This window comes from Dromiciops gliroides, chromosome 2 (genome assembly GCF_019393635.1).
Source record: "Dromiciops gliroides isolate mDroGli1 chromosome 2, mDroGli1.pri, whole genome shotgun sequence".
Lineage (NCBI taxonomy): Eukaryota > Metazoa > Chordata > Mammalia > Microbiotheria > Microbiotheriidae > Dromiciops > Dromiciops gliroides.
Genome location: NC_057862.1, coordinates 216472231 through 216488645, shown reverse-complemented (window position 1 = coordinate 216488645; position 16415 = coordinate 216472231). Strand labels below are relative to the sequence as shown.

At 40.4% G+C, this 16415-nt stretch overlaps 1 protein-coding gene across 1 annotated transcript in view; it reads right to left on the bottom strand.

The window, feature by feature from the left end:
• EFCAB11 (EF-hand calcium binding domain 11) overlaps positions 1-16415 on the bottom strand; it is a 159508-nt gene extending 143093 nt beyond the window's left edge. The window contains exons 1-2 of the mRNA XM_043988372.1: positions 16203-16415; positions 14927-15022 (exon numbers count right to left, since the gene is read on the bottom strand). Of these exons, the coding sequence (XP_043844307.1) occupies positions 14927-15022; positions 16203-16277 (171 nt within the window). The 5' untranslated portion in view covers positions 16278-16415. The remainder of the gene's footprint in view (positions 1-14926; positions 15023-16202) is intronic.

The window sequence follows — 16415 nt, the reverse complement described above, 5'->3', positions numbered from 1 at the left end:
ACCATGAATTTTTCAACCCACTGTGCAACATTTATTTAGCCCTCTGAATTTGTAATATAGTCTCTGTCTGACTATCATATATGTGAGAATGTGGCTAATTTCATAAGGTGAGCAATCCAACAGAGGTAAAATGGTTGAATGAAGAAAGGCCTGGCTATCAAGCTATGCACTAAGATGTCCAAAGGGAGATAGACCACTCACATAACCATGAAAAAGCATGAGAAAGAAAAGAGAAATCGCTTTTTTAAAGACCACAATAAAATAAAAATAATAAAAAGAGAAAATGATCAAAATGAAGAAATGTAGTGATACAGTTAAATATATATATATATGCACAGGGGGCAGCTAGGTGGCATAGTGGATAAAGCACTATGAGGACCAGAGTTCAAATCCAGCCTCAGACACTTAACACTTAACTAGCTGTGTGACCCTGGGCAAGTCACTTAACCTCATTGCCTCCCCCCACTATATGTGTGTGTGTACATATACATACACACATATATATATATAAAATGCTGCAAGTGAAGCAGTTAAAGTACCATTTGATCATTAATCAAATAGCATTTACTAAGAGCCTACCATGTAACAAACACTGTGTAATTGTTCACTTGTGTCTGATTCTTTCTTATCAAAGATAGTAGAGTAGTTTGCCATTTCTTTCTCTGGCTCATTTTACAGATAAGGAAACTGAGGCAAACAGGGTTAAGTGATTTGTCCCGGGCCACATAGCTAGGAAGTAGCTGAGGCTGGATTTGAACTCAGATCTTCCTGACTCCAGGCTTGGCACTCTATCCAACAGGGCACTGTGCCTTAATACTATCCCAGAAGTAACACAGATGGAAAAAGAAACAATTCAGGATATTGGCATTTGAAAAAAAAAATTAAGCCAAAATTATCATTGTTAAGAAAATCAAAAGGTTAAATAAAAGAGAGAATTAAAAAAAACAAACCCCAAATCATTGGAGAAATGAAAGCTAGATTTAAAGATGCTTTTTGTTGTTGTTCTATCTTTTAGTGAATTTTAAGATAGTAACAATATGGGGACAGCTAGGTGTCGCAGTGGATAAATCACCCGCCCTGGATTCAGGAGGACCTGAGTTCAAATCGGGCCTCAGACACTTGACACTAGCTGTGTGACCCTGGGCAAGTGAATTAACCCTCACTGCCCCCCCCCCCACCAAAAGATAGTAAAGATATAACCCATTGTAGGATATTACTTTAAAAAACAAATGAACATTTATTAAATGTTTACTACATGCTAGATACTATGCTAAGTGCTGGGAATACAAGAAAAAGCAAAAACTATCCCTGCTTTAAGGAATTTTTATTATTCTTTTCTTTTTAAATTTTGAGTTCCAGACTCCCTCTCTCCCTCCTATCTCATTCCCTACTCACTGAGAAGGCAAACAATAGGATATCAATTATACTTGTAAAACCACGCAAAACATAGTTCCAGATTAGCCATGTAGCAAAAAGAAAGAAAAAGCCAGAAAATTATACTTCAGTCTGCACTCAGAGCTCATCAGTTCCCTTGGAGGTAGATAGCGTTTTCATCATGAGTCCTTCAGAATTATCCAGGATCATTGTATGGATCATAGTAGCCAAGTCTTTCCCAGTTGATTATCATTACAACATTGCTATTACTGTGCACAATGATCTCCTGGTTCTTCTCATTTCACTGTTCATTAGTTCATGTGGGTCTTGCCATGGTTTTTTCGTTTTGTTTTTTGTTTTTTGGCAACCAACCCCCTCGTCATTACTCATAGCACAGTAGTACTCCATCACAATCATATGCCACATCTTCTCCAGCCATTCCCCAACTGATGAGCATCTCTTCAATTTCCAATTCTTTGCCAGAACAAAAAGAGCTGCTATAAATATTTTTTACAAAGGTCCCTTTTCTTTCTCTTTGATCTCTCTGGGGTACAAACGTAGTGGTGGTATTGCTTGGGTCAAAGGGTATGGAAAATTTTATAGCCCTTTGGGCATAGTTTCAGATTGTTCTCCAGAATGATTGGGTCAGGTCACTGTTCCACCAATAGTTCATGAATATACCTATTTTCCCTCATCCTCTCCTGCATTTGTCATTTCTAATATGTGTGAGGTGATACCTCAGAGTTGTTTTAATTTGCTTTTCTCTAATCAATGGTGATTTACAGTATTTTTCATATGACTATAGGTAGCTTTGATTTCTTCTTCTGAAAACTGTTCATTTGTTTGATCGTTTATCAAATAGGAAATGACTTCTTTTTATAAACTTGACTCAATTCCCTATATATTTGAGAAAATAAGGCCTTTATCAGAGAAACTTGCTATACAATTTTTTGATATCATTGTCTATGGTACCTTTTAGCAAAATAGAGTATCAGTGATTATCTTTCAGTTAGATTTATTTTTGCTTTTGCTTTGTTTCAGATCATGATGCCACCCTGCTCTCTTCACTTCAACTAAAGCTTAACAGACTTTGTTCTAGCCCTTTATTTCAACTCTCTGTGTATCTGCAACACTCAAGTGCTTGTTTCCTTTCTTTCTTTAGAGATGGTAGGAAGTTGCACAATAAGTCTGAGACCATGAAAGGTGAAGATGAATGCTTATCAGTCAGGAGGCCCAAAACTAAAGAAAGATAATAGCTTACCAGGTTCCTTCTATTAGGCAAATGGGATTTAAATGAAAGGTAGCATGACATTGGGAGAAATGTTGCATTTGGAGACAGGGAAGACCCCCCCCCCAATATTTTCCAGTGGCCTCAGGCATAACACTTAATTTCCCTAAGCTTATTAGCTCACCTGTTAAACAGGTATAAAAATACCTAAAGTGCCAATAATATCATGCAGTTGTGGTAAGCCTCAACTGAGGAAATCCATGCATATTTGTTATTTTCATGCCTAAGTAGGACAATCAAGTTCATGATGGCCAATAACTGTTAGAAGTAAATATAAACCAAGGTCTTTCTGACTCCCAAATTTAACACCCTGTTGACCATCCCTCCCTATGCCTCTTTAACATAATTAAAGAATATTTATGTAAAACTATTAAATAAAATATGCACAAGTAGAACATAGTAGAACATTTAAAATGAAATCAAGAAAATAACACAATCATATTTAGCTACAGTGGTTTGCAAATTAACTGGGACAAAGTAAACTAAATTTAGACTTATAGGATAAATCTCGTAAAACTTTACATTTTAAAAAAAATTTGATATGCAATATGACCTCCTTTTCTGCAATCAGTTGTTTTACATAATCTTGCACTGAGTACACAAGATTTATATAAATATATATTCTTTAATTCTTCTCTTGAAAACACACTGGATAATTACTACACATGCATTTCATGAGCAGTCTATTTTTCCAATTCCAGTCTTGATTTTAGCCCATAAATTTTCAATTTAAAGAAGGCAAGTTCCTAGGCCACTGAAGCATGTTTGTCTCTACCATATGGAAAAATATCTTAACCTTTTGTGATATGTGATAGGGTGTAGGCCTGTAAGGTGTTACTGAATCTCTAAGAATTTCATTAAATCTGTTCCCTCTGAAGATCTTTGCTTGTTAGTTGAAGATTAATTTGATTGTTTCACAGCAAGTTTGTCAGTCAACAAACATTTATTAAACACCTACTATGTACCAGGTACTGCGCTAAGTACTGGGGATACAAAAAAGGCAAAAGATATTCCCTGCATGCAAGGGGCTCACAATCTAATGCGAGAGACAAACCAACAAATATGTACAAATGGACTACACACAGGATAAATAAGAAATAAATAAGAAAAAGAAGGCACTAGAAATAAAAGGGATTGGAACAGGCTTCCTGTAGAAGCTAGGATTTCAGCTGGGACTTACTGAAAGCCAGTAAATAAAGATGAGAAGGGAGAACATTTGAGGCATGGGAGATAGCCAGAGAAAATGCCTGAGTGATGGAGTGTCTTGTTCACCAAAAAGCAAGGGGACCAGTGTCACTGGATTGAAGAGTCTGTGTTGGGGAATAAGATGCAAGAAGACTGGAGAGGTTTGAGGGAGCTAGATTATGAAGGAGTTTGAATGCCAGAGGATTTTGCACTCGATCCTGGAGGTGATTGGGAGACACTACAGTTTATTATGGGAATAACATGGTAAAACGTTTTTCTTTCTTTGGGCAGGGCAATGAGGGTTAAGTGACTTGCCCAAGGTCACACAGCTAGTAAGTGTCAAGTGTCTGATAAAGCACTGGTGCTTTATCCACTATGCCACCTAGCTGCCCCCAAACCTGCACTTTTAAGAAAATCACTTTGGTGACTCGATGGAGGATAGACTGCAGTGGGGAGAGTTGAGACAAGCAGATCTACCATGAAGCTTTTGTAATAATTCAGGCATGAGACAATGAGGGCCTGCACCAGAGGGGGTAGCAGTGTCACAGGAGAGGAGGAGAAGAATTTGAGAGATGGTGTAAAAGTGAAACTGACAGGCCTTGGCAACAGCTTGGATATGGAAGGTGAGAGATAAGGAGGAGTCAAGGATGACACCTAAGTTGTGAGTCTGAGGGACTGGGAATATGGTGTTGCCCTCATCAGTAATGGGGAAGGCAGGAGATGGGGAGGATTTAGAGGGAAAGATAATGAGTACTGTTTTACACATCCAGTTGGAGATGTCTGATAAGCAGTTGGAGATAGGAGACTGGAGGTCAGAGATTTGAGAATTGTTGGCATAAAGATGTTAATTAAATCTATGGGCACTGCTGAGATCACCAAGAGAAGTACAATGTGGGCCAAAAGTCATGAAGGGTTTTAATAACTTCTTCTTCTTTTTTTTTTAAGAAACAAACATTTATTTTATTTTTTCCAGTTACATGTAAGGGTAGTTTTCAACATTCATTTTCATAAGATTTAGAGTTCCAAATTTTTCTCCCTCCCTCCCTTTCCTCCCCCCTCCACAAATTCGCAACCAGGTTATATTTGTACAATCCACCAAGTGTTCTTTTTATCAGTTCTTTCTATGGGGGTGCATAGTAAGCTTCCTCATTAGTTCTTTGGCATTGTCTTGGATCATTGCATTGCTGAGAGTAGTTAAATCATTCACAATTGCTCTTTGAACAATACTGCTGTCACTATGCACAATGTCCTCCCAGCTCTGCTCACTTCACTATACACTGATGTTCATTAGTCTTTCCAGGTTTTTCAGGGATCATCCTGTTTTCATTTCCTGTAGCACAAGACCATTCTACTACAATCATATAGCACAGCTTTTTCCATCATTCCTCAATTGATGGACATTCCCTTGATTCTCAATTCTTAGCCTCCACCAAGAGTTGCTATAAATATTTTTTGTACAATTTCCCCCCCTTTTCTCTTTTTCATGATTACTATTGTTAACTTTTCCCCTTCCATCCTATTCCCCATGATATCTAGTCTATTATCCATCTTCTTTCATCCTATCACTCTTCAAAAGGGATTTGATTCTCTGTCCCCTCCCCCACTCTGCCCTTCCTTCTTTTGCCCCTCCCTCTTTATCCCCTTCCCCTCCTATTTTCCTGCAGGGTTAGAGAGATTAGTCTACCCAATTGAGGGTGTACATTATTCCCTCCTTGAGCCAATTATAATGAGATTAAGGTCTCTGAACCAATTCTGAGGAGTGTTAGGCTCATTTACTGCCCAGATTAAATAGATTATTCTACCCAGATGGGTGTGTGTGTTAGTCCCTCCTTGAAGCAGCTCTGATGAGTTTAAGGTCTTTGAGCCTTTTTTGAAGAGTGTAAAATTCATTTACTGCCCTGCTCCTCTCCCATCTCTTCCCCTACTCCATAAGCCTTTTCCTGTTTCTTTCATGTAGGATTTCACCTCTGCCCTTCCCCCTCCCCCAGTGCATTCCCTTCACCCCTCAATTTAACCCTAAAGATGTCATCACCTAGCTAGGTGACACAGTGGACAAAGCATCACCCCTGGACCCAGGGGGATCCCAGCCAACACCCGGCCTCAGACACAAGACAGTCGCCCACTGTACAACCCCAGGTATGTCCCCCAGCTCCAATTTGTTATGGTTCTCTAGGGTCTTGTATTTGAAAGTCAAATTTGCCATTCAGTTCAGGTCTTTTCATCACAAATATGTGAAAGTCTTCTTTTTCATTAAAGTCCCATTTTTTCCGCTGAAAGATTATGCTGAGTTTTGCTAGGTAGGTGATTCTTGGTTATAATTCCATTTCCTTTGCCCTCTGGAATATCATATTCCATGCCCTCCAGTCCTTTAATGTAGAAGCTGCTAGATCTTGTGCTATCCTGACTGAGGCTCCACAGTACTTGAATTCTTTCTTTTTGGCAGCTTGCAATATTTTCTCCTTGACCTGAGAGCTCTGGAATTTGGCTGTAATATTCCTAGGAGTTTTCCTTTTGGGATCTCTTTCTGGAGGTAATTGGTGGATTCTTTCAATTTCTATTTTAGCTTCTGCTTCTAGAATTTCAGGGCAATTTTCCCTGAGAATATCTTGGAAGATGATGTCTAAGCTCTTTCCTTGATCATGGTTTTCAGGTAGACCAATAATTTTCAAATTATCTCTCCTGGACCTATTGTCCAGGTCAGCAGTTTTTCCCAGAAGATATTTCACGTTGCCCTCTATTTTTTTATTCATTTGGATTTGCTTTATTGTGTCTTGGTTTCTCATAAAGTCACTGGCTTCCATTTGTTCAATCCTAATTCTTAGGCAATTATTTTCATCAGAGAGCTTTTGTACCTCCTTTTCCATTTGGCCAATTTGACTTTTTTCTCATGTCTTTCCTGTATCACCCTCATTTCTCTTTCCATTTTTTCCTCCACCTCTCTAACTTTATCGTCAAAGTCCTTTTTGAGCACCTCTATGGCCTGAGACCAATTCATATTTTTCTTGGAAGCTTTAGATATAGGTGCCCTGATGTGGACATCTTCCTCTGAGGGTCCACCTTGGTCTTCCTTGTCACTGAAGAAACTTTCTATGGTCCTCACCTTTCTTTGTCTGCTCATCTTGTCTTTCTTTTACTTGACTTTTAGCTCCTTAAAGTGGGGCACTGTTTCCAGGCTGCAGTATCCCAAGCTTAAGAAGTCCCAGGTGGTATGATTTAAGGAGGATTAGGTTCTTCACTGTCTGGCCTGTTCCCTGGTCCATAGGTGACCCCAGACCAACTTGCTAATCAACCAGCTTTGTGTGTTGTGGTTGTTAGCTCTGAATGAGCCTGTGCCCCATCCCTACCTGGGCCACTGCTACTCAAGCCTACCTCCTGGTTCTCAGAAGGGGTGAAAAATCCAAGTTCTGCCTCAGCACCAGCATAGACCCCTGTAGTCTCCCCCCTGCCCAGGGCTCAGCCCTCTCACCAGACTGTGAGCTTAGTTTCAGATGACACTGGCACTTCAGCTGATTCAGAGGCTCTGGGGGTCTCCTTCTCTGGTGAGGCCTTCCTGAGACTGGATCTGTGTCAGGGTGACTGTGGGGTTGGGCTCTACTCCTGTATCAGCACAGCAGCTCCCTCCTTCTGACCTTCCAAGCCGTTCTTGGTTAGAAGATGATTTCAGCACATTCTTCAGTGAGTTTTGCTGCTCCGGGCATTTTCCTATGGTGTTATTTTTAATAACTTCTTTGTTTTCTGTTTTTCATTTACAATTCCATACCATTATATACAGTCTATATAGGAAATGAATTTAGATTATGTGTGAAAAATCAAATCTTGTAAATTGTATAAATTATTTGAAAATAGTTTTCAAAAAGTTATTAAAATATCAGATTCTTTTGTCAATTTTGGCCCACCCTATAGTATAAAAGGAGGAGAGAAGAGGGCCTAGGACACAACTCTGTGGGAGATTTAAGGTTAAAGGGCATGATATGGAGGAAGATTCAGCAAAGACTACAGAACAGTCAGAGAGGTAGGAGGAGAACTTGTAGCTAGTGGTGTCCCAAAACCCTAGAGAGAAGAGAGTATCAAGGTGAAGAGAATGATTAACAAAGGCTGCAGTTTAAAGAGAATGAGGAAGGAGAGATTTGGCACTGGATTTGGCAACTAAGAGATCCCTTGTGTCCCTGGAGAGAACAGTTTCAGTGGAATGATAAGGCTGGAAGACAGACTGTAAGGAGATAAGAAGAGTGTGAGGAGAGAAAGTTGAGGCACCCATTGTAGATGATCTTTTCAAGTCCAGCCACAAAGGGCAAGAGCTATAAGATGAAAGCAGGTACGTGTGGGGACCAATTTTTAATTGGGCACGCCGAGGCATAAAAACCTCAAATAACAATTAATTCTTTACATACGGAAGAATCAAGTGAGGGTTTTCTGAGGCTGGAAGAGGCAAGGTCATGTTTATAGATGATAGAGAATAAGCCAGTAGAGAGGGAGAGATTGAAAATAAGTGAGAGTGAGGCAGCTGGATGATGCAGTGTATAGAGCACCGGCCCTGGATTCAGGATAACCTGAGTTCAAATCTAACCTCAGACACTTGACACTTACTACCTGTGTGACCCTGGGCAAGTCACCTAACCTTTATTGCTCCACAAAAAAAGAAAAGAAAAGAAGCGAGAGAGTGGGGATGACAGAGGAGCAATCTGCTGGAGAAGGGATGGAATGGGATTGTTTGAATTAAGTAGAGGGTAAGGAAGAGGGCCTTGGTATGGAGGAAGGCCAATTCAGCCCTTGAGACAGGGTAAAGGAGGAGGTACCTGCAGAAGGAACCTGATAGATGAGGACTAATAGTTTGTTAGGGCTGTTTCCATTTTCCACTACACTTTTGTCTTTTGGCCTACCTTTTCCTGTTTCATTGTGGGGCTTGAGTCTTGAAATGCTTGACCTTCTATAGTCATTGCAATGTCTCTGTCATTAAAGGAGGCTTTTTAAGAGCTACAATTCTCATGTTTCCTTGCACTAATACCTATTCTCCAAACCAAAGAATTTAAAATTGAGCAGAAGAGAGCAATGAAACATGTACTTATAGCACAAATCCCAGCATGAAACCCAGAATGCAACCGATAGAGAACTAACTAAAGGTGGTGAAACCAGCACAATCTGCTTTTATTTGGTCAAGAGGAGCCTTCTGAGTCAGTCTGGTATTAGCAGAAGTATGGCTACTGCTGTCAGGAAATGGAATCTTATAAATATAATCACTTCTCCTAAGTAACTCACATACCACTGTGAAGCACTACAATAAAAATGCTAATAATCCCCAAACTAATTTACACATTTAAAGCAGCATGAGTCAAAATACCAATAGCTTATTTAGTAGAATTAGATGTCATCATTTCATATGGAAAAGTAGGCAATAATATCAAAGGAAGGGGGACTTATCCTTTAAGATTTCAAAATGTACTATAAAATGATAGTTATAAAAATTGTCTTATACTGGGGAAATATAGAAAAATAAATTAATGAAACAGAATGTAGAGAATTCAGAAAGAGAACTCAAAGGAGAAAAATAGTTTTCTGTAGATCTTTGTGTCTTGGTTAAGGACTTTAAGGAATACTTAAATTAGAGAAGTCCCAGAAAGGAATACCCTTCTCCCACCCCCTTCTCCCCCTTCCATCATCACACAGTATATGTCAAAGGTCAGGGTTTACTTAACCTAGGTCTTCCTGGCTTTAAGGCTAGCTCTTTATTTCCCTTTTTTTTTTAATGAAAGGAAAGGCATTTGTTAAGAACCTACTATGTGCAAAGAACTGTGATAAGAACTGAGGATGCAAACGGAAAAGCTCCCGTTCTAAAAACGAGTGAGAACATGTATAAAAGGATTCAGCAGAGGTCCTTAGGGTGCAATGGCAAAGCAGATGGTAATGCATTGTCCTTATGTCATTTACATGAATAAACTACATTAGGTTGTGATGTTGAATCATCCCACAGTGGGGAAGACTTTGGTGTCAAGAGCTTTCCTTTCTGGGCCTTCAGGCAGCTCTCTATTTATTTACTAAGTCAGCAGTCTTCCAATTTAGGTTGTGGCTTCACCTAAAGAAGCATGAGATCATTCAACTGGAGGGTTGGAACGTGGTTCACATTTCACCTTCACCATAAGAGCCAATTGTTGGTCTTATTTCTAAAATAATCGTGTCTCTATCCTCATTTCCCAACACTCCTGCATTCTCTCCCCTCCCCTCCACTGAGCAGGCTCCCAATCTTCCCCAGGATCCTTTAGGACAGTTATAATTCAACTCCTCTTCAGGATCCATAGCAACAGCTTGGCAGATGCCATTGGAAAACCCACCTCTCCACTTCCCCCTTAGCATATCCCATACCATCTATCAAAGTACTTCATGGTAGTACTCGTGTGTAAACTCTCTTCCCAACTCGCCCACTCCTATCTCCAGTTTTCATTTAGATGGGAAAGAGTGGGTCCCACAGGATGCACACGTGGGAAAATGGGTAGTTGTCTCCTCTCAATGGGGATATAACAGTCAATCATACTCCTCCTGACCTGTTTTTAGGACAAAGATCTCAGAACCTCTCCTCCCCCTCTGGCTAACAAAATCACATGGTTAAAGGAGCCCTGGTCTCAATAAAGTCCACTCCTGAGTTATGCCCATATAAGGAAGAGGGATGGGAATACTGCGTTCTGATTAGCTACTTTTTGCACATAGATTGTAACCCTTGAGTAATTGGACCAATGATGAAAAAGGGGAGGCTCCAATTGTGCTAGGAACTAAGGTTTAAAACAGGGCCTGCGAGCCCCCTTCTCACAAGAAAGAAATAAAAGAGCCTTTGTCACATCGCTACTGAGTTCCCAAGAATTATTGAGAAGAGGATTGTTTTTCCCTCACACACATCACCCACAAATGTTCTACATCCACTTTTATAAACTCTAAAATTCCTTTAGCTGATCAGAACACAATTTCTAATCCTGCTACCTCTTGGTTTGTTCACAGATTATCACCCCTATACTGGCAGGATCAGAGGAGAGAAGGGAGTATATTCTCTTTTCCCTCCAAATTACCTTGTTTGGTGTTCAGCTCTCAAGCCCTTCATTGTCATGTCTATGCAAATGATTCCCATATCTAAATAACCACCCTTAGCTCCAGTCCCACATGACCAACTCCCTGCCTTTTGGACATCTCGGACCAGACATTTTATAAGCATCTCAAACTCAATGTGTCTGAAACAGAACTTATTATCCTTTCCTGCAAAACCTTTCCCTCTTCTGAACTTCTCTATTACTGTTGAGGGCATCACTATCTTCACAACTACCCAGACTGCCAACCTCAGTGTCATCCTTCATCTATCACTAACATCCCACATTTACAATCAATCGCTGAGTTGTTTCTGCCCTCATAAGTTGTCATATATGTCCCCTTCTGGTCACTCACACTGCCACCTCCCTGTTACAGACATTCACCGTGGACTATTGGAGTAGCATTCTGCTTGTTCCCACTGCCTCAAATCTGCCTCATACCAACCCATCCTTCACTCATCGACCAAAGTTTTTCCTAAAGGATGTGTCCGAGCACTTTAAATTCCCCGCCCAACCCTATGCCCCCACTCAGTTAACTCTGGTGGTTCTGTCATGGGGAAAATAGGGTAGGGGGTTTGGGCTAGGAGTTGGGATCCTTAGGAATTCCTCCTTAAAGAATTATACCCTCATGTACACAAAACCAATAGAATAAGGTAACAGTTTATTTAGGGGCTGGGGAAGGGAAACCAAGAGAGAAATCCTTGGACTTCTCATGGGGAGAAAGGCATGGCACAGAGGCATGGCTCTGAGATACCAATCTCCTCAAGCAGGAGACAGGCAGATACTTTTATAGAGGACTGATGGGGGTGACCATCTGACTGTGGAAAGTTCCCTTAGTGAGGGAGGACTATCCCCCACTGGTGGTGGCTGGGGGAATTGGGTGAGGGGTGGCTGAGGATCTCTTCAAGCCATCTCTCTGCTCCTCCTCCCACCACAAAGGCAGCAGCCTCACCCAAATTCATCTCCTCAGGGGTGAGGGAGAATGGAATGAAGGGTGGGAGTCCTGGAACTAGCTCATTCTGATCTGGTTCCACTTATCTTTTTAAGTGTGTCTGTCCTTTGGTTTAAGTTTCTCAAGGAGCAGGTTCTTTGATGTGCCCCCAGAGAACTTCTGAGGTGCTATGAGCCCATAACAGTTCCATCTTACCACCAGGATCAGATATAAAAGCTTCCAGTCTTCTTATACTTTGTTCCCTCCCACATACTCAGTAATCCAGCCATACTGAATGGTTAGCTTGCTCTTGCTTGCACAAAATACAACACCTCTCAACAATATGCTTTTCACTGGCTGTTTTACTGGTCCCACCCCCAACACCCCAGCCTGAAATACAATCCCTCTTTACCCAGGCTTCCTGGCTTCCCCAAAGACTCAGCTCAAATCCCACCTTCTACAAGAAGCCTTTGCTGGTTCTGTCCTCTTCATAATCCTCGCTGTCCCTCCAGTTCCTCTCAGGGCCTTCTCCTCTATTAATCAACACTGCTAGGTGGCACTGTGCTGGACCTAGAGTCAGAAAGACTCTTCCTGAGTTCAGATCTAACATACTGGCTGTGTGACCTTGGGCAAGTCACTTAACCCTGTTTGCCTCAGGTTTCTCATCTGTAAAATGAGCTGGAGAAGGAAATGGCCAGCCACTCCAGTATCTTTCCCAAGAAAACCCCCAAAAGAAGTCATGAACAGCTGGAAACAACTAAACACCAACACCAACATATCTTATATGCATACCTTTTTACTAGTGGTCTCTCCAATTAGAATGTGAGCACCTTGAGGGCAGGAACCATTTTTTTGCTTTGTTTTGTGTCCCAAGAACTTAGCACTGCCCCTGGCACATATTAAATACTTAATAAATGCTTGATGACTGACAAAGCCCCACCCTACTTCAGGGCTTTCCATCTCTTACCAGGACTTCAGCAATAGACCTCCCTGTTTCAAATCACTTCCTCCTCTAATCTATCTGGCAAATACCAAGCAAAGTGATCTTCCCAATCGTGGTCTGGCCAATCACTCACCTACTCAATAAACTCCAGTTGCTTCTTATTGAGTCCAGGATTGAATATTGTTTTATTACTTTCAAAATTTCTATTTTTGTGTACATTTTGTTAATATACATGCTTGTAAATACATAAACACAACAAAGTGTTTTCTATAAACATTTACACTGATAGTATTTGATCAAAAAAGTTTAGAGATCACTGAACTAAATAGTAAAAAATAATTTTACTAGAGGCTGCCTTATGTATTAGCAATAGAATATATGCTCCTGGGGGCAAAGACTATCTTATATTTGAATCTAGTGTCTAATACAGTGCCTGGTACATAATAAGTAATAAATGTTTGTTGATTAATTGATTGACAGTAGAAAGAACACTGGAGTGGAAATCAGGATTCTGGGTTCAGAATGGCCCATCACCATGGCCAGAAAAAGATGATTTTTTTTCCCCCTCTTATACTAAGTCTTGAAGATCATGTACTCAATTGAAAAGGGTATGTAATCTGTATCAGCAAAGAGAGTAAAGCATACCATTTTGGAGAGCAATCTGGAATTGTGCTCAAAGAGTTATAAAACTGTATATACCCTTTGACTCAGAAATATTAGGTCTCTTTCCCAAGGTGATCAGGAAAAAAGGAAAAGAACCTATTATGTTCTAAAATATTTATAGCAGCTCTCTTTGTGGTGGCAAAGAACTGGGAAGTGAGGGGATGCTCATCATGGGGAATGCCTGAAGAAATTGTGGTATATGATTGTGATGGGATACTACTGTGTTATAAGAAATGATGGACAGACACTGATTTTAGAAAATCATAGAAAGTCTTACTGAAAGAATGAAGAGTGAAATGAGTAGAACCAAGAGAACATTGTATACAGTAACAGCAATATTGTTTGAAGAATAACTGTGAACGACTAAGCTATTCTGAGTATTGTAAATATTCAAATCAACTGCAAAGGACCTATGAAGGAAGATTTCATCTACTTCCAGAGAAAGAAGTGATAAAGAGAAGTATGCATAGTATGGTTTTACACACACACACACACACACACACACACACACACACACACACACACACACACACACACACACTCTCACACAGGTGGGCAAAATAAAACAACAGCAAATTGGCTATGGTGACAAAAGATAGTCGATGTTGGAAGGGATGTGGAAAGATGAGCATGCTAGCGCACTAATGGTGATGCTGGAGTTCTGAAAAAGTAATCTGAAATTAAGAAAGGAAATCTTATATTCTTTTTACTCATTAGAGATTCCTGAGAAGGTCAATGACAAAAATAAAGGCTCCTGGACATATTTATAAGCAGCATATTTTGTTTCCATAGCAAAGAACTGGAAATAAAGTAGATGCCCTTTGATTGGAAAACAGCCAAACAGGTTGTGATACTTAAACAGAATGGGATGTTGCTGTAGTCTAAGGAACAATGAATATGATGAATCTAGGGAAGCCTGGGAAGATAGAAATTAATACAATGTAAAGTAAGCAGAGCCAGGGAAACCTTATGTATAATGACTACAGGCATTTAAACAGTAAGAATTGCAACAGAACAACTGAGACTGAATGCTGCCAAGTTATAATGACCAAGTTATAATGGCCCTCATAAAGAGGTATGAAAAGGCATCTTTCCATCTATTTGCAGAGGTGAGGGCCTTTGGATGTAAAATACTCAACATAAACGTCAGGCTTTTTCCAGGTTTTTTTTCCTTTCTTTATACTTTGTTTTCAGTGATTGTCATGTGGGAGGGATAGGTATAGAGAAACATTAGGAAATGTAGATTAAAAACTAAAGATATCAACAAAAGTGTATTTGTTTAAAGTAAATGACTACCATTAATAAAGTAGGCAAAGTTCTTCTCTGGACACGTAAGTTTAGCTACCTGTACACCAGTACTTAAATATCTGTAATATTCTTAGATTCATATTGTAAACTACTTTTTAGCAAAGGCAAGATAATATTACTGCATATTTTCCATCATTAAGTGTATATTAATAAAAAATAAAATGTACCTTTGAGGGTTTGTACCCAAACAGCATGACTACAGCAACTTTAAAATCTTCTCTGCTTAGATAGCCTTTTTTATCTTCATCACATGCTTCAAATACCTAAAGAATGGTAAATATATTTAGAGAGCAACAGAACTGTGTCTAGCTTTTAAATTTTTGTCTTCAGTTTTAGTTGATCTCTGAAAGGGGATCAAAAACTCAAATGAAAAGGGTGGGATGGTCAAGGGCTCTTTTTCTCACCAATGAGTTATAGCCATGAAATTTCTCTCCTTTTGGAACCGGTAAGGAATCAATTCAATATAACATTAGGGACTTACTATGAGCAAAGCACTATACCAGGCTCAAGGTGTGAGGAGAGGTTAAGAGCAGAATTGGAGAAAAATTGTGTTCTATACTTAATTTTTAAGAGTAGCATGTTGGGGGCAACTAGATGGCGCAGTGGTTAAAGCACCGGCCCTGGATTCAGGAGTACCTGAGTTCAAATCCGGCCTCAGACACTTAACACTTACTTGCTGTGTGACCCTGGGCAAGTCACTTAACCCCCATTGCCCCGCAAAAAAAAAAAAAAAAGAGTAGCATGTTGTTGCCACCTTGTGTCTAAAAAGCCGTAAGTTAGTTAATATCAGCGACTCTACTCCCCTATGGCCCCATTCACTATCCTAGTAACTTTCTGGATGATGATCATGATGGTGGTGATGGTGATGACGACTATCATCACTCTAAAGTTTGCAAAGCACTTTACAAATATTCTATTTTATTCTCACCACAACCCTGGGAGGGAGGTGCTATTATTCCCATTTTTCAGAGGAGGAAACTGAAGCTTAGAGTAAATGATTTGTCCAGAGATCCAAGTATTAAATGTACACTCCTTGAGGGCAAGGATTGTCTTTGCTTTTGTATGTCTATCCCCAAAGTACAGCACATAGCACACGTTTCATAAATGTTTATTTTTCATTATAAAGGATGCAGTTAGTCCCAGTTCTCAAGGAGTTGCCATTCATTCGGTTGGGTGGTCCAGTCAATAGGATTCTCGAAAAGCATCCAAGAACTTTACGACCTGGGAGTCCACTCTCTTATTTTGCAGAAGGTTCCTCCAAGATCTGGCCAGAAGTTATTTTTTGGGTACTAGACATCAGGGCTGGGAGAGGAGGCCCCGTTTTTCTGACCCCTCCCCCCCAAGCCCCCTCATCCCGGCTGCCTATCTCGGGGCGGGGCTGGATCGTTCTCACTCTCAGATCCAAGGTCAACTTCCCAAGCTCGCAGCCAGGGAGACACGTACTTTTACCCACTTCCGTCGATCCGAAGGCCGAATTTCACGTCCAGTGCACCAGGCTCCGGTCTCGACCGCAAACATCTCAAGGCGCCTGGAGCAAAGATGTAGGGTCCGAGCCTCACTGGTCAAGATCTTCAGGGACTCACTCCCGCGGGAGGGAAAAAAAAAAGCCAACTGCCGCTTAGCAACGCCGATGCTCCTCCTATTGGACTGCCACTG